The 26007-nt window shown below is 35.9% G+C and overlaps 1 protein-coding gene across 1 annotated transcript; it reads left to right on the forward strand.

The window, feature by feature from the left end:
* Positions 1-330: 330 nt before the first annotated feature.
* On the forward strand, positions 331-15633 carry LOC135217325 (uncharacterized). The gene is made up of 5 exons (XM_064253120.1): positions 331-670; positions 2369-2505; positions 6241-6322; positions 7828-7943; positions 15308-15633. Exons 2-5 carry the CDS (start codon positions 2381-2383, stop codon positions 15432-15434), a joined length of 450 nt encoding a protein of 149 aa, XP_064109190.1. The 5' UTR covers positions 331-670; positions 2369-2380; the 3' UTR covers positions 15435-15633.
* Positions 15634-26007: the final 10374 nt, after the last annotated feature.

A 26007-nucleotide genomic window follows, 5' to 3' on the forward strand; every position in this document is an offset into this window, starting at 1 on the left:
CTAAGCAACCGGGAATGAACTGAAGTGATAACTTCAATTCTTTAATAATCCTTAAAATCATACAATAACCGAATAAAAACAATGAACTTTAAGTAAAATCACGCATTCATAAAAAAAAAAAAAAAAAAAAAAAAAAAAAAAAAAAAACAAAAAAAAAAAAAAAAAAAAAAAAAAAAAAAAAAAAAAAAAAAAACAAGACCCTCCGTAAGCAAGTTCAATTCGCGTGAAGATTGGTTTAGTTACCATGACAACCTGGTAGATGGCGCGCCAGCTCGTTGTCATGGTAACCAACGACGCACACAGTACATAGTTTTCCCTTTGTGGAGGCCATATGACAATAACTGTTTCCCATCTTGTAAACACAATGCGATTTTATGACATATATATTCCTTCTAATATGTCAGATTAACGTAATGATAATGCTAACATATTCCAGAACGTTATCAAGATTAATTACTAAGAGCAAGATAATACCATTTCCGTAACTTCTACACGTTTCGCTGAATGCACTACACTAGATTCCAGCAATTCCGTGATTGCCTGAGACATTACAAAATAGAACCGAAGAAAATACTATCACTGTTCCTCAGTATTTTCGCAGTAGTTCCCCGTTATTACCGACTCCCAGGAGCCCATTAGCACTGTGCACTAATGACATAAAAATTACGAGGTAAGACACCGTTTTTTACTGTTTAGTATCACTAATGCCAGCTCTAATAATTAGTGTTCTTTCATTATTCGACAAATAATTGTCAAGACATTTTTAATAATAAGATTATTGTTAATAATTATAAACATGAATAACTTGTATTACTATTATATAACAATAAGGATTATTATTATTATTATTATTATTATTATTATTATTATTATTATTATTATTATTCAATAAAGCCTTCTCCGCATAGAAACAGAACCAGTGGTTCATCAGGTAGTTTGACTTCCGTTTTCGCATACCGTATATTAGGTGAGGCTGCAAGACTCATAACCATTGATGAAAAAAAATAAATAACAAAAATAAAGCGAAAGGCGAGGTTATTTTCAAATGTAATCTGGAGCTCAGGGATGGTTATCAAAACCGACAATTGACCTTACAGTCTAAGCCAAATTTCTCCCATCAACTAAATCTCGCCATTGAAATGTTTCGCATTTTCATCTTCTCATTAAATCTCAGCATATCTGTGTCTGGCACCGCCATAATTATTGCGCAAAAAAAAGAAAAAAAAAAATACATAAAAATTATGGCAGGTCTCAATTCCACGAAAAATATTCTAAACTCAAACTTCGAAAATGGAAATCCTTTTTCAGACGACGTGACCCAGTTATTTTTGCGACCTCTCTATTGTGACTTCCTGCAAACCCTCACCAAAGGGAACCTGGAGACACGACCTTGTTTTGAACACAAAAACTATTTTTATTTTTTAAAAAGTTTCTTAAGACTCTGGTGAGCCTTTTCGTCAGCCTGTAAATACCATTCCTGAAAGTGGACAGAAAAGCTTTACTGGAAATTTCTTAAATATATTTGTTTATAAAAAAGGGAAAAAAATTCTTTGCAATAACAGTAGGCATCTCCTTAAGATTATACCAAATGTATACACGTAAACAGCAGCTCGAAAGATAAAAACTTACCTTGATCAACATCAGTCAGCTTGTAACAGGACGAATTGTAATAATGGGGTAATCATTAACATGAATTAAACCCCATTTCTCCAATGAGAACAGCTGCCTCTAAGACGAACTGAACGTAAACAACTCAGGGAATCAGTCTCAATCCCTTCAATTAAAGGCGTCCTATTAGTCTCGTTCCATATTCAACGTCACGGAAAATACGAGAAGCAGACACATTGACCCACTAACAGGATTCGAAGAGCATTGGTTAAATCCCCTTTCGACTTCTAGCGAGCGATCGCTAATTATAGAATCCTACAATTCTGTTAATTAATTCTCTGTTTACTATCTGGTTTGCAAAGCACGGAGGCAGTTCCCCATCTGGTTTACAAGGTATAGAGGCTGTCTCCTATCGGTTTTCAAAGCTCGGAAGCAGTTCCCTGCCTGCTTTACAAAGCACGGAGGCAGTTCCTTATCTGGTTTACAAAGCACGGAGGTAGTTCCCAATCTGATTTGCAAAGCACGGAGGCAGTTCCCCATCTGATTTACAAAGCATAGAGTCAGTTTCCTATCTGTTTACAAAGCACGGACGAAAGTTCCATATCTGGTTTACAAAGCACGGAGGCAGCTCCCTATCAGGACACAGTTCCCTATCTGGTTTACAAAGGGAGCCAGATCTCTATGTAGTTTACAAAGCCAGAACGCCTACAATTTAGGTTTTCTCTTTAGCAAACCTTTTACTATTCCTCTTTTTTTTCAGATCCTAATCAGGATGGCGGATGGACAAACCGACTGGCTGGTCGTAGGGGCGAGGCGCACGAGAGCCCAAAGACTTCTGGAAGCTGTGACAGCCAAGGAAGAAGAACGAATGATAGAATTACTGAGGAGACGATCAAGGTAAGAATGGACGACGATCACAGGCTCACAACAATGAATAACACTTTACCTCGCTCTCTGTTGGCCCGTTACTCTCCACCCACGTCCGTTTTAGTAGCATTCCTCGACAATCTGGAAAAATAGGTTGCACTTCAGAAAATAGCATGCAAATCCATATATAAGGAAAAAAAAAAAAAAATTTGTCTCCAAAGGAAAAAATCAATATCTACAGTAATACAAATTCAATCTCAGCCATTTAAACTTTTTTTTACAGTGGATTATCATAAGACACCAATGTCGTTGGTGTCCTTCGTGTATGAGTTACGCAAAATTATAGATTTCTGTGTCATCAATCAATAGCCAAGAGATCCTTCACGCAATGAGACAGCACTTGCATGTGATGACTCGCCAAACTGAGATGTTGAGTATATATAAAAACTTTTCTTATTAGTGATTTTTTACTATATTTAGATCTACAGTGAAAACCTTATTCTTCTCATCATAGCGCCCAACCAGTCAGCGGAAGGATTCACGTTGCTCTTACCCTCTTTAAATGAGACAGAAATATCTCATTGGCGATAATGCGCGTCATCACAACACGAAGAGCTCGATTCAGGTTTGATACAAAACGAAGAAGCAGGGCTATCTTTTGTATTACGATCATATTATCCGCCACTTATACTATTGGGAAGAAATCGCTGGGGCAGTGCTACAAGGTTCATCTAATAAGGCTTTGATTCAATACTGTCTGTGACGTAAGTTATCTTCTTGAAGGGGGTTATATCCCAAGGTCTAAGGAGGAAAATTCCTTAGACCTTTGGTATATCCAATTTCTCCAAAGGTTCTATTTCTGAGTTATAAAGTAATGAATTCAGCTTATTAGAGAAAATACCTGTTGGTTCCCGGGCGAATAAAACCCTTGAGCACCGGGGCTTTACCCTATTTAAAACAACAAATATAAATACATTTCTAAGATCCTCATTCAAATATAAATTTATTTCTACGAAGCTCGTTCACTTAACTATTAGCTTCAACAAACGCATTTCATATCAAACAGTGCCACGGTATACATGGACGGAAAAGAATCTATGATGAAACTGTACTATGCATTGGTCTAACATTTAAAGGTGATAGCAGAGTAGCACAGGTTTGCCTGACCTTACGTAATTATTCGAAATGAGAAAAACATTTACTACTGACATACAGAGACTGCAGCCTTTAACCATCTTTTAGAACTGATGGCATTTTTTTTATACATATTATAATGTAGTACCTGCAAAACCGTTATCTGGATTCGATATTTCTTTTATTAAACTTCAGGGTGCGACCAACTTTTGCGAGAATTTGTTTAGCTATTAACTGTTGCCAAAAGCAGTTATTTTACTAGTTATTTTCAGCTGTTTCATTGTATTAAAATATTAATTATAATTGAGAAAAGTGCCATTACCAAAAAACTACTTTTGTAACTGATACAATAGTCTGGGTAAAATTCCGACAAGCACAAATGAGCTTAAGGAGGCAGCTGTAGAATGGCCTGTTATTCACAAAAGGATCAAACAATCACATTATAATACTTTCTACCTACATATAATCTTTAAAAACTATATTCCTTTATTCAATCAACTTTTTGGGCAAAATTCAGTCTGGTTAAGCTTCTAAAAGAAAATAAATGAGTCCAACAACCCTTGCCTATTCAATGCTTGCAAGAAGCATGACCATAACGAATGAGATTGAAAGAAGAGAGTTTTGGGCATAACAAAGAGATGCAACGGGGACCCTTTCTTTGTATCCTCTTATTCATAGCCACCTCAAAAACGTTCGTCCACAATCACGCCAGATGTCGACTTTTTCTCACATATTCAAAATAATGCGACAGGATTGCTCTCTCAAGACATTACTTCTCGCAGTCTTCCATAACTCGTCATTTACATCGAGGTACGATAACGAACCGTAGTCACGTGTTTGAGTGTCCCTTGGGTGTACCCCTTCTCTACGTATTTTCTGCCTCTCGTTTCAATAATATGGTCTTCAATTTCGAGAGGATCCACTTAGCCATCCAGCTGACAATATAAGCACTCTGCTTGTCTAGAAAGAAGTAGGAGTTCGTTAGGGCCGTATTCAGGGTTGGAAGGTTCGATCTTGGGTTCGATATTCCTTCACTTTTCGTAGTACTTACTTTCTGGAACCCTGAGGTTCTTTTAAATAAAATTCCCAAAATTCGATGCAGCGACTACATTCCCTACAGCGCTTTTTGTCTGTCCTTTCATCTTTTTTTCTTATGCAAGAGATGTTGCCTGATCTGACTGTCAATTCACATGGAAACAACCAAAATACTATAATTATCAGACTTAAATCCTTTTCCATTCCAGCGTAACGACCATATTCGTATTTCTTGCTGTAGTTATACTTTACTCAAAAAGACCGTAATCAATTATCTTATAATTATCTAAGGTCTTTATTCTGATAAAATTTTCACGTTCATATACGTGCGTTAACCAAACTTCAAGATAAAATGGAATTACACATACATACATACATACATACATACACACACTACATACGTTCATAACATACACACACAAATATATATATCAAATGTATATATTAAATATATATATATACCAAATATATACACACACATACATATACATATATGTATTAAGCCACAAACACCTCTTAATAGGGAAATCACTTTAACGTGTTAATTGTACAAACAAATGCGTGTCTCCTGGCTACTACTCGAACGAGGGCCGTGTTTTACACATGAGCAACGAGAGGGCTTATCCACTGAATAATCAAGAGGAATAAATGTTGAATTCGATTCTACCCTACATATTCCTGTCGAATTCAGGTGCAGTGCTTAGAATCGAAATTAAACCTTCTCCACCATGAAAGCTAGCGCTACGTATGTATGTGACACGTGGCTATTTTACGGTAGTTTTGCCACGATTTCAAGCATAACTTCTTTCATTTTCTCAAATATTAGGTCACAGATATCCCTTAATATAGAATTCACTTTACCTTAGGAACAGTTTTCAATGCTCCTGTCAAATGTTAGCTGTAGGGTATTGTAGCTTAATAATTGAATATTTAAAGTTGGGTATTAATTTACTGACAAATTAATACACAAATTAAATTAAATTAACAAATTAATAATGTACCTTTGGGCATAACTTATGCCACAAAAGTACAGCAAACTAAATATTGAGAGTGTTTGTTGCTTAAGATATGAATGATGGATGTATGATATTTAGGGCAAAAGCCCAGGCACTGGGGCCAAGAAGTCCATTATATTTGTAAATGAATGTATTTCTGTGAATACATATATATATATATATATATATATATATATATATTATATATATATATATATGTGTGTGTGTGTGTGTGTGTGTGTGTGTATATATATGTATATATATATATATATATATATATATATATATATATATATATATATATATATATGAAACTTTATCCTCTTGTCTTTCCTGTGCTTTTATACATACATACATATACATACTACATACATACATATATATAAAATGGCCCTGTGTGTGTGGGTGTGACTTTTAGCAGTAAATCTCATTATCTCAAAACTGTTTTCTGGGCAAGATTCCTTGTCATTTACACACTACCATATCAAAACCTTATCAATATATATATGTGAAAAAAATAAGACTCCCCAAATTACACTCATGAAATATTTGAAATATATACTAATCAACGTTCTTTTCCTTCTCTTTCGGTCTCTATTAGGTTAAAAGCTCTGCTTCATCACGAGGAAGAAAATTACCGTCAAGAGCTACAACAGAAATACCTGGAAGTGGAGAAAGAACGGGTATGGAGCTAGCTTCATTGCAGAAGTCTTCAATGAGAGAGAGAGAGAGAGAGAGAGAGAGAGAGAGAGAGAGAGAGAGAGAGAGAGAGAGAGAGAGAGAGAGACTTGTAACCAGGATTAAGTGATCAAGAGGAAATTTTCTATTCCTGAGGTGAACCCTTATTAATATTTGAACGTGAAATTCACGACCAAATGAGCGCATTTCATTTACTTAAAACTGGCCGGCAATAACCATATATAAAATGAAAATTCCTTTTGGCCAACGGAAACAAATCTCCTAACGCAAAGAATATATCCTTTCGTATTCTATCATATCCATTAAAAGAAACATTTTGTGATCATCAAGAACTGTGGATTGAAATTTTAATGAAGACATTTCTAAGGAAATCAATAAGGAATTCCTAAATGGGAAATGATACCAGAAAACCTAAGTATTATCACCAATGTCACATTTATGTATATTTATTTTGACTTCAGTCAATTCACAATTGCTTGGACCACTTCTTAAATTTTGTTTCTATGCAATTCCAATAATTCTAAATCTTAATATTTATTTTAGTGAACATGAACGAGTTTTCTTATATATTTAGGCTTAATCAAAACCGCTCGCAAAAACCTCAAACAAAACTGTACATGGAAAAATGAAAGGACAAATGACATGCTGAAGGGGATGAACAGATGCACAATATGTAGTGGAAAGACAGATGCATATGCTGAAGAGAGGACAGATGCAAATGGTGAAACAAAAGGATAAATGCACATGCTGAAGTGAAAAGACAGATACATATGAAGAGAAAGAACAGATGCACATGCTGAAAAGAAATGACATATGCACATGCTCAAATAAAAAGTCAGATGCACTTGCTGAAGTGGAAGGACAGATGCACATGCTGAAGCAAGGACAGACACACATAGCGAGACGAAAGGACAGACGCACACGCTGAAGTGACAAGACAGATGTACACACTGAGGAGAATGAACTTTTGCACATGTTGCTGTGTAATGTCAGATGCACACGCTGAAGTGGAGGACAGATGCACATGGTGAAGTGAAAAGACAAATATGCATGGTGAAGTGAAAGGATAGATGCACACGATGAAATGAAAGGACAGATGCACAGGATGAAGTGAAAGGACAAATGTGCATGGTGAAGTGAAAAGACAAACGTGCATGGTGAAGTGAAAGGACAGATGCACATGATGAAGTGAAAGGACAGATGCGCATGGTGAAGTGAAAGGACAGATGCGCATGATGAAGTGAAAGGACAGATGCGCATGGTGAAGTGAAAGGACAGATGCACATGATGAAGTGAAAGGACAGATGCACATGATGAAGTGAAAGGACAGATGCGCATGGTGAAGTGAAAGGACATATGCACATGATGAAGTGAAAGGACAGATGCGCATGATGAAGTGAAAGGACAGATGCACAAGCTGAAGCGGAAGGAAAAATTTTACAACCCAGTCCAAATTAACGGCCATTTTAACTTTTTGCTTGCCTTCCAGCTCGAGAGGCGAGTGAAAGCGGCCGAGGAGTTACAAGCGCGAGAGGAGGACGAGAGAGTCAAGTTCGTTCTCAGGGCGGACGAACAAAGGCGTAAGCAGCAGTGTCATTACTACAGGTTAGTTAGTCGTCAGAACAAGTGTTTTCATTTAATTTGCTCTTCATCCTATGGCAAGCACAGTTAAATAATCTCAAAGCATTACTTGCTGAATCAACAGTCAATATGACTATGCTTCCTCGTATAAAATTATTAATCTTTAGTTATCAATATTGTATCTTTTACTTCAGATTTACTAACGCCCCATTCTATTTCACTGAAACGAATGTTAGTGAAATCAGAACGGACGGAACTAAAACTGGAGATTTATCCACTGAAAATCTTACGAGAGAATTATGAACTCGCATCAAATGGTGCTCTCTACCGGAAAAATAAAGAGCTCCCCGATCACAGAAAATCATTAATCAACATTAAAAATAAAACACCTGATTAATATGACTATAACTCGAATGGTTTCCAAGTTATCCATGATGAATATAAATTATACAACACGCAGTCTATCTCTGTTTACTGACTTCAGACGTGATAATATTACTTGTAGATAGAACTGATGTCACGAAGCAGCTCGATTTGAAAAATCAAAGCTGAATACTTGACTCAGTATTCCTATCATGTTCAAACTTCGGAACTCTCCGACATACTTGCGTTGGGTAAGTCTCTCTCTCTCTCTCTCTCTCTCTCTCTCTCTCTCTCTCTCTCTCTCAAAAACAACATATCCGGATATGAACTTCACCACCTTTAACTGCTCTTATAATTCACCTGGGTCAAGATAATGTTGAAAATTACACAGAATTACAGTTGAGGTAACAAAGTATAAGTACAATCTAATGAAGGGTCATATTCATCATAGCACCCTGGCTTCAAATTCTAAACTCAAAGGCATACAGATAATGTTGCTTAGTCTTAAAACTAAAGAAGTTTGACGAAATGCGTAGCTTTTGAAGAAACAAAGCAATCTTGTTAATAAATAAAGCAACAACTACGAGGCTACTGGATATTTTGCCTAATAAATGTCTGACAAGTGATGCATGACACTAAATCTTATAGAAGATTAGTTAAGAAAAAAATAATCAAATTCGCGTTTACCATTTCTGGTTAATGATAAAAAAAAAAATGAGAGACTTCACACAAATGCAACTTCACATCGTAAAGAATTTTGGCTTGAATTTAGCATCTTGGTCCATGATCATGCTAACGGAGAAAATTATTAAAAGCTTTTTACCAGTATTATTACAATCCCTTAAAGAGCTTTTCTTGTCACGGCCTATCAAGAAGCATTTCTGCAAATGCAATATATTTATAGTTTAATTTTGCAATAAAAAAACTAAACAGTCGGAGTTATTTACAGAATTTTTGTCACAAAAAAAATAAATAAAGCAAGCTCCCTGGAAACCGCTATTTATGCTACTTTTTTAAAACTTATATAATATGTACCTTATAGTAATATTGTATATATAATACATATCATATTATTATTATATATAATATAAGTATATGTTTTATGTACTATATTATAGTTATATAATATAATATATATATAATATATATAATATATATATATTTAAAGAGATACCACGAGGAATGAAAACTTTGTCAGCCTCACCTTTTGTGTGTGTGTGTGTGTGTGTGTGTGTGTGTGTGTGTGTGTGTGTGTGTGTGTGTGTGTCTCTCTCTCTCTCTCTCTCTCTAGTGTAAACCATGAAAAATGCTTCGAAAACTAGACTCGTGTGTTATCAGTAATGACATACTGTTAACAGTATGTCATTAAGTTTTATACCTTCTGTACATTTGACGAAACTCAAAACTGAAAGGTCAATGTAGATTTTCAGTTCACGAGAAAATTTATATAAAAAATTTAAATCAAATTGACTTAAAATCTTCAAGTAAAATCGCTTTGAGGAATCATACAATTCATTTCTGGTACGGCAATCCCTTTTTAGTCTGAATACTATGAATAGGAAGTAGGAAAATTATGAAAAACGTTTGGAAAGTGGTGAAAAACGTTTGGACAGTGGTGAAAAAACATAAGTAAAAATACCGAAGAATGAGATATTATGAGATAAGGGAATAAAATACAAAATTGCTAGTATATAAGGTAGAAAGACATATACATCACTGCTAGTAGATGAGGATGATTTCACATTATCACATGTACCGTTGCTACAGCAAACCTGTCGTCTCTTGAATTATATGCAAATGAATTAGGGTGAATCAAGTTGGCTAACATGAAAGTGACATTGCAGAAGGGAAAGCATTAAAAGTTACATCATTGCATGTACTGGAAAATATTAGTATTTGCAGGAAAAACTCAACTTGTTACTAGATATAAGAACATAGTACATTTATTTCTTTTTAATGAAAGGGTATCAAGAATTATATTAGGTCTGATACTGAAGAAAGAAGTAAAAACTCATCTTTATAGGGTGAAAATCAAGCAACTATTAAATATATGGACATTTCATCGGGAATCACGGTCAAATATAGCTAGAATTATATGATGGTTACAACGGGAACTATTTTCGCGTAATTTCCCTTGGAATATAAGTCTTTTTAGGACTCGTTCCCTCAGGAACAGAATTGTAATTTAATATATGATCCGAAAACAAATTCTTGAAATTTCTTTTCAATAAAAGAAAGGCTGATTTAATCCTCTGCATGTATGCATGCATGTATGTATGTATACATTAAGTATATATATGTATTTATACACACATATATACATATATGTGTATATATACACATATATACATACATACATATATATATATATATATATATATATATATATATATATGTATTATATGTATATATGTATATATGTATGTATGTATGTATATCATATAAGTATATATAAATAAATAAATATATGCATCTGAAAAGGAGCATCAGCCGATAGTTAACCGAAGGGAGATTTGACCTTTCAGTAAACCGAGATTTTTCTTACCACACTAATTAACTATGAAAATGCAGGGAATAAACATCAAAGAACATCTGATGAAGAGGGGAACTCTCATCACAGGTGGACTGAAATGGGACGAGCGTCACTATTCAAAACAGATGCAATTATCCCCCACCCCCTTTTTCTTAATAACATGTATTTCTGGATTCCCCTCGCATAATATTACTATCTTCATTTTACGAGACTGATCTACCTCTTCCATATAAATATTTATGCAAAACACAAGCCCATTGAAGATTCGTAACTTAAGGTCTCTATCTTTTACGTAGAAAATATTTCCACTAAAGTATTTAATTAAACGCTTCTAGGAGTTCCTCAAAATCCATCCTATTATAATAGAATATAGATTTTAAGCCAAAGGCCAAGCGCTGGACCTTTGAGGTCAGGTCAGTCAGCGCCCAAAGGGAAACGGATAAGAAGACGGTTTAACAGGCGCAAAGGGAGGAAGTCCTGGCAGTTGCACTATGAAACAACTGTTAGAGAGGGTGGAAAGTCAGGTGAATGAAAACAATATGAACGGAGAAACGGTACAACGAATGAAAGAAGTTGCAGCTGGGGGCCGTGGGGACACTGCAGAGACCCTTAAGTAATGCCTACAGGGCACCACGTGAGGTGCACTGACGGCACATTCCCAATACGGGGAACATACCCAGCTGTCTTTCTTAATCATGCTGTAAAGCGCCTTTTCTATTCATCTTTCTCGGAAACCAAATCACCGTCATTAAGACATTTTCCAGTATCAGCAAAAAAAAAAGGGAATCCTACCTAGTTTCTTTTTCACTCGGCTTATTGTACTTTAGAAAAGAGTTTGAAATGTCCATCTAGTTTACCCCTGAAATTCAAGGAAATCATTAAGAATTTGAAGGCTTTCGTCAGAAACGTTACTTTACGTTTCCCGTTATACAATAGACAAGAAATAAACACGCGTATGATATCAAAAGGGTTAAGCCAAAGAGAGAGAGAGAGAGAGAGAGAGAGAGAGAGAGAGAGAGAGAGAGAGAATTTCTTCCTGGTGCCCAAACATTTAATGATCAGCATGTCTGAAAAAAGGCTGCCTTTTTAAAAGTCCATGAATATGAAACATTGGCAGAAATGAAATCAGAAGAAAAATCATGTAAGAACACTGAAGAAATTTTTTTTTTTATTTGTACTAGACAAAAGTTTTGCTTCTTTTAAATTCATAACGAGGGCAAAAAAAATCAACAACAAACTTCTTATTACAAAATCACTTTGGTTCTAAATCGTATCAGAATAAGATATAAAATATGTTTCTGGCAGATTCCATTTTATGGAAAATCGTTATTCCCGGAATGTCTGACCCCCTCTCGCTTTGAAGTTTACTGTCAGACTCAACCATCAGTTCATTTCCATCAGGGGATCCGTCATTTCCCCCGAAGGATTGGCACTTACAGCAGACAGAGTAAAACTACACATTCGAAGGATACTCATTCGCTTCCCCGAAAAATCATAACAGTCAGACGACGCGTCAGGGGAGAGAGAGAGAGCGAGATAAAATAAAAATTATATCTAAAGGGTAAACTAAGAGAGAGAGAGAGAGAGAGAGAGAGAGAGAGAGAGAGAGAGAAATTAAAATTATATCTAAAGAGTAATCTAGAGAGAGAGAGAGAGAGAGAGAGAGAGAGAGAGAGAGAATAAAAATTTTATATCTAAAGGGTAATCTTGAGAGAGAGAGAGTTAGAGAGAGAGAGAGAGAATAAAAATTTGATATCGAAAGGGTAATCTGGAGAGAGAGAGATAGAGAGGGAGAGGGAGAGAGAGAGAGAGAGAGAGAGAGAGAGAGAGAGAGAGAGAGAGAGTACAAATAATATCTAAAGGGTAATCTAAGAGAAAGGGAGAGATAGCTAAAGTGTGTGTGTGTGTGTGAGAGAGAGAGAGAGAGAGAGAGGAGAGAGAGAGAGAGAGAGAGAGAGAACAATAAAACTTATATCATAGAAAAAAGCAATTTCCTTCTCTTATCAAATCGTCAATCCTTTGCGTTTTAGGTTTTAACCAACAACAACTAGCATGGTTGCTCTGCCTTTTACGACGAAAATCAAACGAGACGCCTATCACTGCTACATATAAAGAACGATCTCCTACACTGCATGCAAGGCCGTGATCTCTGTCTTTCATTACAAACGCCATTAATGCATGGATTTTTAGCTTAGATTTACGAGACATTTCATTCACGAAGAGAGAGAGAGAGAGAGAGAGAGAGAGAGAGAGAGAGAGAGAGAGATTAAAGCGTCACTCGATAAAATAATACCGTGTATGGGACAATAGAGAGAGAGAGAGAGAGAGAGAGAGAGAGAGAGAGAGAGAGAGAGAGAGAGAGAGAGAGAGAATTAAAGCGTCACACGATAAAATAAATAAAAAATTCTTTCATTACTTCTATGAACCACTAAAAATTTCCGCCTTGCAAAAGCATTAAAGGATGAAAACATATATAAAGACTATGCGAAAAAACATTCCTGGTTTTCCCGACGATACTTTGTGGAAAACTGATAAACATCCGTTCCTGAAATTCCTTATGTGAATGTGTATGTAAAATGTGTGTTTAGAGACAAGGTTAAACAGTGACTTTACCACCCAGTTGGATAAATGACTCCCTTGGGTGTTATTCCCAAAGTATAATTACAAAAATTATATGTTACATACATATATATATATATATTATTATTATATATATATATATATATATATATATATATATATATATATATATATATATATATATATATATATATATATGCTTCAAAGTCTTTGGCAGTGAATAATTTTTTTTAAATTTCCATCACTTACCTTATAGTACTGTGCTCTTTAAAAATTTCAAGTTATTTCAATATTTTAGTTGTGTATTTGCTCTTCTTTATTCGTTTCTTAAAACTCTTGATCTTAGTATATAAAAGAACCAACACCCATTCAGTATAATGCATATGGAAGCTATGAAAAACGTTCATACTAATTAATGCATGTAAATATGTCTGCGCACCTTCTTTGCTGTTTTACATCACTGTGCAAAACAGTTATCATTGATCACCTTGTTACTTTAACTGATACCTCTCTCTCTCTCTCTCTCTCTCTCCCCTTTTCGCTGACTAATGAGAGAAGTTATTTTATTCCTGAATCTATTTCCAATCAGCGCAACACAAAGGATCCCTTCCTATTCATGCTTTAACAATTTCCCCAATTGTATCTGATGCCGGAGTTTTTTTTTTTCTTTTTTTGTGCCAACAAAGATACAAATGTATATACTACATAAGTAACTTATTCCCGCGGATTTCCCTTTTATATATATATAATAATATATATATATATATATATATGTGTGTGTGTGTGTGTGTGTGTGTGTGTGTGTGTGTGTGTGTGTGTGTGTGTATGTACCATAAGGAAAACATTAAAAATATGATCCTCATCAGTGTCATCTAGAGGACTGATAAACAGTAGCAGAAATTTCAAATATATATGCCATAAATGCAGTACAAATGGGTTAACAAGTAGCAAAAAAATTGACAGAGAAAAGACAACTTATGTCTTCTTAATATTGATTTTCAGATTTTATCAGACCTTACAACCGAGCTATTTTTAAAAGGAAAATTGGTAGGCACTTTATTATATTCCTTAAATCTGACTATGCCAAACGGCAAAGCAATATACATGTCATCTTTTCATTAAAAAAGATTTTAGGTGTTAGACTAGGTACAGTGCAAATTACAAGATGCTCTTGCCCAACCGCCCACTCTCTTGCAAAACCCCAATAAAGTTTTTCGCTGCTGTCAACATTTGTAACTGCTTGCTGGTTCCTTTGTGCTATAGTAACCCTACTGTATATAGTCTTTTATTATTTACCATTTATCTTATCTTCATTGACGAAAATGTCTGGATCACTGCTGCTATTTCTTCATTGAGGTAGCTAGCATTCTAAATGTACGTGTGTGTGTATTTGTGTGAGAATGTGAGTTTATGCGTGTATGTGAGTGCATGTCCTAAATTTACTATAGCGTAACTTGAACACTGGTACCCTAGGCGATGCCCTGAAGCAGAGAAAAGCAAAGCGAGCGATTAGCAACCCTCACTAGCATAAAATGACCCCAGTGAGGAGTATTTCTCTTCCCCACCCCCGCCCGCCGCGCCAATCCGCCTCCCTCCCAAAACTTTAAACCACACGTTTTTTCTTCTTCTTCATCAGCCTACCTTCGTCCTTTCTCGCCATGTGAACAACAACAACAGCACCTTGTTATTACAGTTTTCTTATTATTGCTGGTAATCAGTAATAAAATGTCTCCGCTCTCCAAAATAATGCAAAAACCATACATCCTATTTTGTCTATCTTACTGAGATCAATTACACGAGTCTTAACAATAAATGACGCAGTAATCTACAAAAATAACTTTAAACTATTGAAGTCAACCTTATTTGAAACCTAAACCAATAAATAATGTAATTACTTCCTTCTTACTTGCAGGGAGGCTTACTCCAGGGAAATTCAGAGATACCTCAACGAAAGCCGTCCGCAAGAAATCACACTCAGAAACCAATTGAGGGAAGCTTATGGGATAGTGAAAAAGGCTTCTGCAGTCCAAGAAGACTGAAGAGACACGACTTGACGGATGAATGTCGCACTTGTTTACTGGCTTAGTCCACACAATACTCTTCCAAGAGTAATATTTACTCTAAGATTTATAAGCGTGCTAATCATCACTTATGTTCTCAACATTACCAATTCGTCTTATATCGTTCATTAGATTAATCTTTGTAATGCATTGAAAAAAATAATTCAATGGCTATAACTATCACATAGCAATAACAATTTAATATATTAATTCTGATGGTGGTAATAATTGACTTCTTTATCGTTGAAAATATTTATTCTTTCTGTATCTTTTAGAATATTTATTCTAAGGATATATATGAGTCCACAGTTTAACTTACGAGAGCCCAGAGTCTGATAGATATATTGCTTTGCTTTATACCTTAAGAGCAATCCTATAGGTAGTATGTAGCATACGGATTAGACTTTAAAATACTCGTTTTAAAGCTATGTTCACTTCTGAGAATACGTTTTCAAATACTCATCCGAAAGTATTATTTGCTTTTGGGCTTAAGTGTCGATACATTTCATAATGTGAGCAGGTATTTCCTGGCTTCCTGTTTATATTCCAAGGTATAAATAATCACTGTCAAAATAGTTTCACCAAAATATATATCCCCTATGCATTGATTTTTTTTTTCTGTAACAAGTAAAAAAAAGTCCTATGCAACCTGGGCAAAAGACAAGATTTAATTTACTTTATTCTCCCCGCATTCGAAACCCTTCTCACTTATTCACATTAACGGAAAGATATATAAATATTAAGAGTACATTGAAAAAAAAATTGGGCAACTAACTTGTATGAAGTATCAGAGCGGGTGAAGAGCAAGACTGAAGAAAAACTACCACGAATGTAGGTCGAGTAAAAGGCTAAAATGTGAGAGCAGCTAGTGGCCGAAAGGACACTGCAAACACCTTTCAGTAAGGCCAACAGTGCATCACCTGAGGTGCACTGACGGTTCTACATCCTTATGGGAAGGAACGGAAAAGTTACAGGTCGAGTTGAAAAAAACCCAAAAGACGAAAAGGTGGACGAGGAAGATATAAGAACCCTAAGAATCATCACTTGAAAAATAACGAAAGAAACAGGTGTAACGTCATCACCAATAGAAAGCCTATAGATTGAGTGAATTTAGAATTCATGCCAAAAGCCAAGCACTGGTATCTACGAGGTCATTCAGCACTGAAACGGAAATTGACAGCAAAAGGTTGAAAGGTGCAACAGGAGGAAAACCTCGCGGTACAAGAACTTTAAGGTTTTGGGCAGAGCTTCCAATCATAAGATCTTAACAATTAATGAATCATTGTTTTTTGTTAGTCCTTCCTCTGTCTTCACACTCGACGGTTGGTCCTTATTTGGATTTTTAACCGAGATTGTTTTATTGTACCTTACATTGCGTATTTTAATATTGTAGCTTAATTTTATTGTACTAATTAAATATTGTTAGTTTGTAGCTGGAAAATGAGGCCTGCTTGTCAGCTTCGAAACGTTGCAACTTAATAAATATGAGTTCCTTGACCTGTTGGTGTGCTTTCCCTGACTTCATTTTGTGTGTGTGTGTGTATATATATATATATATATATATATATATATATATATATATATATATATATATATATATATATATATATATATATATACATATATATATATATATATATATATATATATATATATATATATAGAGAGAGAGAGAGAGAGAGAGAGAGAGAGAGAGAGAGAAATTATCATGGTAACTAAGCAGCTCTGAAAAGATAAAGAAAAAAAATCTGCATCCAGTCAACCTGACTGGTTCTTCGTAGAATAAACCTTTGCTCTTGTATCATGAGAAAAATTGATTTCAATATTGATAAAAAGGAATACAAAATCGTTATAAACGCAGCACTAACGATGCGAAAATCCAATCACGCTAATAAAACATAGGAAACGTAATTAAACTTCAGCATAGATTTGTGAAAAAATATATTCCATTTCCGTTTAATGATCATTTCCAAGAATATATCCGTGCTGCACATGTGATTAGTTTCGATGCGATCAATTTAAGTAACAACTAGACACATACATATGAATATTTCAGTTCAATTTGAGCATGAGAGAGAGAGAGAGAGAGAGAGAGAGAGAGAGAGAGGAGAGAGAGAGAGAGAGAGAGAGAGGCTAAAACTCGCCGCAAAAAAAAAAAAAAAACCGTACTCAAAATGTGTTTGAATCGAAACCAGCCAACATATGCAATTTCCGAGAGATTTCCAGAACTGGTGGACTTGATGGTTCTTCCAAATTTCAAAAAGGATTTGCACCCGCTTGAATGAGGAAAAAGCAATAGCCTCCAACACTGGTGTGCCTTAGTATTCAAAAACCAACTTCGCGGAACAGAATCCCAGCCAATGAATCGGAAACTGTTCGCTTTCGGAATTACCCGAGCTCTACAAAGGCATGATTTGTTTCTTTGAGGAAGCATATGCTATATGAATACCGTTCGTTTATCGCTTATTGGACGCACTGAGTTTTCATACCGATTTGGCCTGTTTGGCTTTGTGCTTGTGTGGCCTGCTTGCGTGACATGCTCCCATGAGACTACTAGTTTCCGTTTGTCGATTGTTTTCCCTCGAGTCTTAGCAAAGCACGTTCTCTTATTGGAATAAAGAGGAAAAGCAGTTTACTTTTATCGTTATTTACTACACTTAATGAATAAACTGCCATAACTTGCACATTAAGATTTTACAGAGCAGAGGGTCCAAAGTATAAACAAAAAATCACGAGGTGGAGCACGGTAAGGAAAACTACATACGCATCTGCCCCTGGCGCGAACAATTAATCAAACCAGTAGCATATTACGGGAGCGAATGCCCACAACAAGAGCATTCCTTTATTCTCTAGTCTAAGTCACAAACCATCCCACTTGTAACGATGAAGAAAAACAAAGATCCTAGACCACTACTTTGGTACACCAAACAGGATACTTGAAAAACGTTAAGCTTTCAAGTAAATACCTCAAAGAACCAAGTCGAATGTATCATTAAAATCTGTTTGAACAAATCTGGCCTTAAATCCAGTGTCAAAGTTGCCTTCGTTGCAAGTCATAAGAATATAAAAAGCTAACAGTTTCCTCTGGATATAGACTAAAGAATATAACGATCTAACTGTTTTCTGTGAACATAGCCTACAGAATATAAAGGGCTAACTGTTTTCTGTGGGCAAAGCCTAAAGAACATAAAAGGCTTACAGTTTCCTGTGAGCATAGCCTAATGAATATAAAAGGCTAACTGTTTTCTGTGGACATAGCCTCAAGAATATAAAAGGCTAACTGTTATCTGTGGACATAGCCTACAGAACATAATGGATAACTGTTTTCTGTGGAGAGGCTAAAGAATATAAAAGGCTGTTTTCTGTGGGCATAGACTTAAAAATATAAAGGGCTAACTGTTTTCTAGGGACATAGCATACAGAATATAAAGGGACAACTGTTTTCTGTGTTGCCTAAAGAATATAAAAGGCTAACTGTTGTGTCGACCTGTCGACCCTACCTGAAACTTTTGCTAGAGATTATAAAAAAATGCGGGAGATTCATAAATCCAAGGCAGAATGTCATTTTCTTAATAACATTCATCCAATAATTCTCAATATATTGCATTTTATCTTTCTACTAAGAACAGGAGTGTTTGTAAGTCTGTTTTCTATGGGCACAGCCTAAAAAATATAAAAGGCTAATTTTTTTTTTTTCTGTGGTCTTAGACTACAGGCACGTACAGTTGGACACAGGTTTCCCTGGTACACCTTCCTGAGGGACTTCGAAAAATTATATGGTAACAGTGTTTACTGAGGGGGATGGGGGGAGGACTCTTCCTCTCTTAGCAAGAGTTCCACCAATATGCTCTGGAATTCTTTCAGTGGGAGGAGTCATTAGGTATGGTTGGAGAAACACACACACACACACACACACACGGAGTGAAAAAAAAATCTGAGCAGGGTATATTGCTGTAACTAAGATTACTGTCTCACTTTTAATATAAGTTTGTTTATTAAGATTCCATTTAACTTTCGTCTATGTCGTTATCTTACCACCGTGCACCGTGTCTGTTATTATATATCGGTCATATTCATTACGCAATACTTAAAATTAATCAAAATTTTAGAGTTATATTGGTATTGGAGAGAATCACGAACATCATAACAGGATATTTCAACCTTATCACGTAAGCCAAGTTTATAGTATCGGTTGCAGTGCGTTTCCTACGAATAATATAATAGGAAGCTATAAAGAGAAGCGTAGCAACACTTCATTGAACATACCCAAAAAACTCAGTGAACGTGTTTTAAGTGTCCGACACCTTAGCTCCTCTCTTCTTCCCCCTCTCCCACCATATTAGTCTACTTTAAAGTGACATGTCATCTAGAAATAACACACTGACCCTGCGCTTAAAGTAAGTGCAGTTTTGATATGTCATTACACCCTTTAATCTTGACTAAACTAATATATGCATATATATTTTTTCGGGAGGGGGGGGGAGTGGTGTCGGGGATAAAGTTCTTGTTGTTAAGGCGTCTTACAGGTTTTGGAATTCTAAAATGTAATTCAAACTGACAAGCTTCTTGCTTTTGCTGTACCGATGTCCTCAGTCTTGCTTTGCTACAACTGAAATGGGTGGGGGGCTAGGGGTAAGGTGGGCCTGTTGCGACCCCGATGAGTGGACGAAGTACTAGATATGCTCGTGGATAGAGTGTATGGCTAACGAAAAGCTCCACTTGAAATATTTTCTTGTTTATCTTGAATGCCTACGTGTTTTTAGTGTTTATCCTAATATTATTATAGTACTGTAGATTTTCTGAATACAACAACAATTACAAGAAGAAGGATTGGGTTAAACTCACTCTCTCTTGTAATTACATATAGAATGAAAAGGAGAGAAGAGGAGAGAGAGAGAGAGAGAGAGAGAGAGAGAGAGACTAGACGTTACTGAGGAATCAAAATGAAACTACTAGGGACAGAGAAAATTCCACAATGGAAAGTGAAGGAGGACTCCCAAACTTGGTGCAAACTTTTAACCATTCCCATATGGTAAACTTAATTCGTTTGCCAATGATAAACAATTGTTGATATTCAGAGGTTTCGTGTATTCATGGTTGGGTTTGTATTCCCTCTTGAATATACTGTAGAGGTTATTCCCTACACGCGATTATTACAATAATTATTACATGATATGAATAAACATATCTACTTGGCTTATATTTTCTAATATAATAATTGATATATGTTTTAATGTCATACGGACAGAAATTCCTTTCGCTCTTATCATCATTCGTGTGAGGATAAGAGACAGACGTCTCTATTGTTAAACAGCCCCTTCAGTCATTTACCTGTCCATTGTGGAAAGAGCTATTTGGAGAAATGTAGTTTGATGATATTGTCCTAGGGTTCTCTTTTTAGATAATTTTTTAAGAAAAAATCAGGGTAGCGAAATTCCCTTTAGATCTTGAACTCCTTTAAAATATCAAATTCACCTTTCTATTAAATAAATTATAATAATCATCACCTGGAGCTAAACGATATGCATAGGTCTGTTTGCGATTTTTTTTTTACATTATACGACATGGAAGTTCAGCGGAAGCCATGGGGTAATCCAAATATACACACTCAATTTTACATTTATTTTTAAATATTAGTGAGAAGTCCAGCCACTTCCTTCTAGATCACCTCTTGCAATCTGTTAGGCATAGAAGATTCATGGTTTCTGACGATCCGTGGTCGGTTGTGGAAGAGTTTCCAATGTGTTCCCAGAGGTTCATAATTTGATCTGGTCTCCTCTCCTCTCAGGCTCCCCCAATTTATTTTACCAAATTAGCCTAAATGTTCTCAGTGAGGTTCATGTCTGTATCCTTACTTGGCCAGTCAAGCAACTGCAGATCCTCTCGACCTTGAAACCATTCCTGGACTATTCTGGCCGTATGGATGGGGCAGCGGTCGTGAATGAAAATGACAGGAGCAGGTGGGGAGGAATAATTCCGCTGTTGAAGTGAAAGAAGTTAGAAATCCTGAAGAATTTCAATGTATTTTTCACCAGTGAACCTCCACTCAATCCCGGTGATATCATCCATATAATGTAAGAAGATCCAGCCCCACACGTTTACTGTGACATGCCCATTCCTGGTCACCTCGTAAATTTCTTCTGTAGTATCTGAAGGGAAAAAATTTAATTTTTAACAATTTACGCTTTGCTTTTCGTAATAGGGAAAATAATTCTATATATCTTTTGGGGAAATAAAATGCTAAGTAACAACCCTTGCAATAAGTTAAGAATGTTTATTCATCTGCAAGGATTAACACTTATAATAGCATAAAGTTTGATCTGCAACGGTCCGTTATGATATGATATTCTTTAATTCAGTAAACAGGCTGTACTCTATATTATAAGTTTGCCTACGTGATTATTCATAACATTAATAATGCATTTGCTTAATGCCTGAAAGCTGGCCATAGTAGAACTAATGGGGGTTTTCAATGAAGAATTTTTATTTTCACACTTCTCGTGGCAATATAATAATTCAATTAGCGGAAAATACATGGTTATTGACAAAATTATTCTTTTGATTATAATATTACCCTTGCTTATAATTATTATGTCTGACTGTTATTAATGATTTTAAACTCGCCTTATATTACTCGGTCTTCAGTTATGTATTCTGCCGTGACTTCTGCTAGTAAAAGACCTTTCGTCACTGCATACGAATCGAGACCAAAATTCCATATCCTCCCCCACAAACTGTTGAACGAAGGCAAGCCTATCAGCACGATGCCGAGAAATTCCTTCTTGGCAGGAATTCTATGAGGTATTCCTACGTCATGCAGACGTCTTCGCACCGTCATAGCCTAAACATTTAATGCCAGACGTTCACAAATAGTAATAGTATTGGTAAAAGGATCTTATGCTGCTCGTCGAATGTCGTCGTTATCCTAACGGGTGGTCATTCGTGGTGGAGGTCTTCGAACTGAAATGCGTAATTAACATGCAGATACCTAGATAATCAAGATTATTTATAGCCTGTTTACTTATGGGAACGCTATTTGGTATTCTGGGAAGTAAAGAGAAAGAATCACTATTTGAGTTCAACAGGACCAAGGCAACTGTAATTTAGGTTTCATAATTTCACGGGTTTATAAGGTTTATAGGGTTTACAGTTTAAGAAATTAATAAATAAATGAAATAAATAAATGCTATCCAAAGTCGGTCAATTTCCCAGTCAAAGCTTGCCTCCTTTTCCATTTATTTACTCTTGTAGGGGAGACGTCAAGACGCTGTGCAACAGCACCTATTGAAAGCCCACTTTCTCGTAGAGCGACGATCTGCGCTGTTCGTTTGGAGACTAACGAATACTACTAGCAGAGGGCAGAAGCCCTATCAAAATTTATACAACAACAGATATGATACTTCGCCACTTATTTTCGCTTATTAGCTTCTTGGAGTCTATTAAAATAGTTTCCATTATTTGAAATGTAATGCTTTTAATCTTTCTGATATTTTCAATGTATCTTTGGTAAAACCTAAGTTATATGAACAAGAGTAAAAATGTGGCATATTTTTTGGCTGTCGTTGTCGTTTCTGAGTATAGGGGTCATATGCTCTGTGGGACATTTTAAAAGGTAACTGTGAATTCAGTAGATGATACTCTCTTTATGTCAGCCACTAGAAGGAAAGCCCAAATGACTTCACCTATCACCTGAGGTCAACGAAATATATAGTCTATAATATATCAGTGCATACATAATTTTAGAAAAAATGAAAAAAAAAAACAACAGTTAACCCTTAAAAGGTCAACCACCACGTCCATATGACGTGTTTGGCAGAAGTCGTCCCACACATGTTGTTTACGTCATGTGACGTTCTTAAGTTTTTAATTTTGTGCGCCTTCATAGCTTAATGTATCGATATTGATTCTGTACTACTTAGTGCCTTATTAGAGGTCTTGCTGGCCGTTTGCACTGCTCGTCTTCCATTTGTATGACCTGCGCGGGGTAGGGGAGGTAAGGGTGGCCTAGGAGGTTGTCAGAAACGTCAAACCAGCTAATCCTGTGTGTCAAAGATTGGTGGCGATAATTTTTTGCCGCACACCTTCGATTTCGATGATTGTATATCAGGAATAAAGTTTTTTTACTCTATTTTTAACTATTCTATAATGGAACTGACTGTAGAGAGATCCAGTCGTTAATTTCTTGTTATGAAATGGGGTAATATATCAAGCGAACACTCAAGAGAACAAGAGTTTATGACATTACAGTATTAGAGATGAGAAATTTCTTTGCTTTGGTTATGCTTATGGGTATTGTCAGGAAGGGCAGTCTTCGATATTATTGGGTCACTGATCCTCTCCTGAATACACTAATGACATATTAGAACTGCATACTGAGCGCAGGGGTTTTTCTTATCACTAAGTTAGCTAGTATAGCTGAGAAGAGAGAGAGAGAGGAAGGAGAGAGAGAGAGAGAGAGAGAAGAGAGAGAGGAGAGCAGAGAAAGTTAGCTAGTATAAGAGAGAGAGAGAGAGATAGAGAGAGAGAAGAGAAGAGATGGAGAGGATGGAAGACGACGAGAGCGAGGAGAGAGAGAGGAGAGAGAGAAGAAAAGTTATTAGTATAAGAGAGGACGAGAGAGATGAGAGAGAGAGAGAGATGAGAGAGAAAAGTTGCTAGTATAAGAGAGAGAGAGAGATCGAGAGGAGAGACGTCGAGAAGAGAGAGAGAGAGAGGAAACGCACTGCAACCAATGCTGTAAACTTGGCTTACGTGATAAGGTTAAACTATCCTATTATGATGTTCGTGATTTTCAGCAATACCAATATAACTTTAAAATGTTGATCAATTTTAAGTACTGTGTAATGAATATGACCGATATATAATAATAGACACGGTTGTAAGATAACGTCTTGGCCGAAAGTTAAATGGAACCTTAATAAAGAAACTTATCTTACAAGTGAGTCAACAATCTTCATTACAACTGCTCAGATTTTTTTTTTTACTCCGTGTGTGTGTGTGTGTGTGTGTGTGTGCTTTCTCCAACCATTCCTAATAACTCCGCCCACCAAATGAACTCCAGAACTTATTGGTGGAACTCTTGTTAGCAGAGAAGGGGTTCTCCCCCCCATCTCCCTCAGTAAACACTGTTACCATGTAATTTTTCGAAGTCTCGCAAGACGGTGTACCAGGGAAACCTGTGTCCAACTGTACATGACCGCTTAAGCAGGTCTGGAGGGATCCTGGACGGAGATTAGACGATAATGTTCGATTCCGCACAATACAACTTATAGGACTGGTACCATAATGCATAATTTGCACTAATCCTCCCCCGTCCCCACCCAGAACGCGCGCGCACACACAAACACACACACGCATATATTCATATTATATATATATATATATATATATATATATATATATATATATATATATATATATACTACTTAAAAGAAAAAAACTATACAAAAACAATAGTTGTCAAGGTTTCGATACAGGACCAACCAGGCAGAAGGCACTTCAATCATTTGGGCTACATAAACAACTTTATCGTCATTAAGCGTTTGGATGGCTGAGGGAAGAAAGGAAGCGGAAATGGTGGTATAGCGATAGGTAAAAAAAAAAAAAAAAAAAAAAAAAAAAAAAAAAAAAAAAAAGAAAAAAAGTGGGAGCCGCAAAGAGCCGAAGGAACACTGCAAACATCCTTTATTAATGGTGCCTATAGTGCACCACGTGAGGTGTACAGAGAGAGAGAGAGAGAGAAATTCACGTTACAAGAATGGACCAAGAAACTTAATACTCGAAAAGTAGACCACAACCTGGTCGACATCACTCTTCGGCCAAAATTTTAAAACGATTTAAGCCCACTTCAATGGAGAGAAAGCACTACAACTTACCGGGCTGACGTTCTTCATTGGTCATTACAAGATTTCCCTAGCGAATCACAACAACAACAAATAATAATAGCTATAATAAATAAATAAATAAATATTTCTAATTTTCATTCTCAGGTGTTTTGAATGAGTAACACTTGTTTGATTACCATTTGTTTAACTATGCTTAATTAACATTACTATTGGTCTTCTGATGACTAAGTCCTTCTCTATGTGCTATTTACAGGGTCTGAACTTAATCCCTTGCTAATCATAAGGTCCGAGAGATACCAATATAGTCATCAAATCGTATGGTAATTAATTCCCTCAAATAGTAAAAAATCCGTTTTGGTATAGTTCTATGATTATTACCTAATCATAGAACTATACCAAACCTTCACTCGATTAAGCTGTGAATTAACTCTGAATCGTCATAAACTACAGCTGACTTTACTCGAAGAGTATAAATTCCCTTCAGACAAATTAAAATCTAGCTTGCAAGGTTTGTTTCTAGATGGATTTATGCATAAGAATGAAAATGGAAAAATATTAAGTATAAATTGATAACACTCGCTATCAAAATAAACTCGGAACTACGATAAACACAAATCTTTCCAACGCATTCGTTTAGTTTAAACTCAAGTGGACTGATGGAGGAAGCAAGTTTTTTCGACAGAAATAAAATGAGAGATAATATCCGA

The sequence above is a fragment of the Macrobrachium nipponense genome, chromosome 7 (assembly GCF_015104395.2).
Source record: "Macrobrachium nipponense isolate FS-2020 chromosome 7, ASM1510439v2, whole genome shotgun sequence".
Lineage (NCBI taxonomy): Eukaryota > Metazoa > Arthropoda > Malacostraca > Decapoda > Palaemonidae > Macrobrachium > Macrobrachium nipponense.

Excerpts from the sequence above, each read along its gene's own strand:
- LOC135217325 (XM_064253120.1), top strand. The coding sequence starts at position 2,381 with ATGGCGGATGGACAAACCGACTGGCTGGTCGTAGGGGCGAGGCGCACG. Across the intron at positions 2,506-6,240 it reads TTACTGAGGAGACGATCAAG|GTTAAAAGCTCTGCTTCATC; the intron begins GTAAGAATGGAC and ends GGTCTCTATTAG. Across the intron at positions 6,323-7,827 it reads TGGAAGTGGAGAAAGAACGG|CTCGAGAGGCGAGTGAAAGC; the intron begins GTATGGAGCTAG and ends CTTGCCTTCCAG.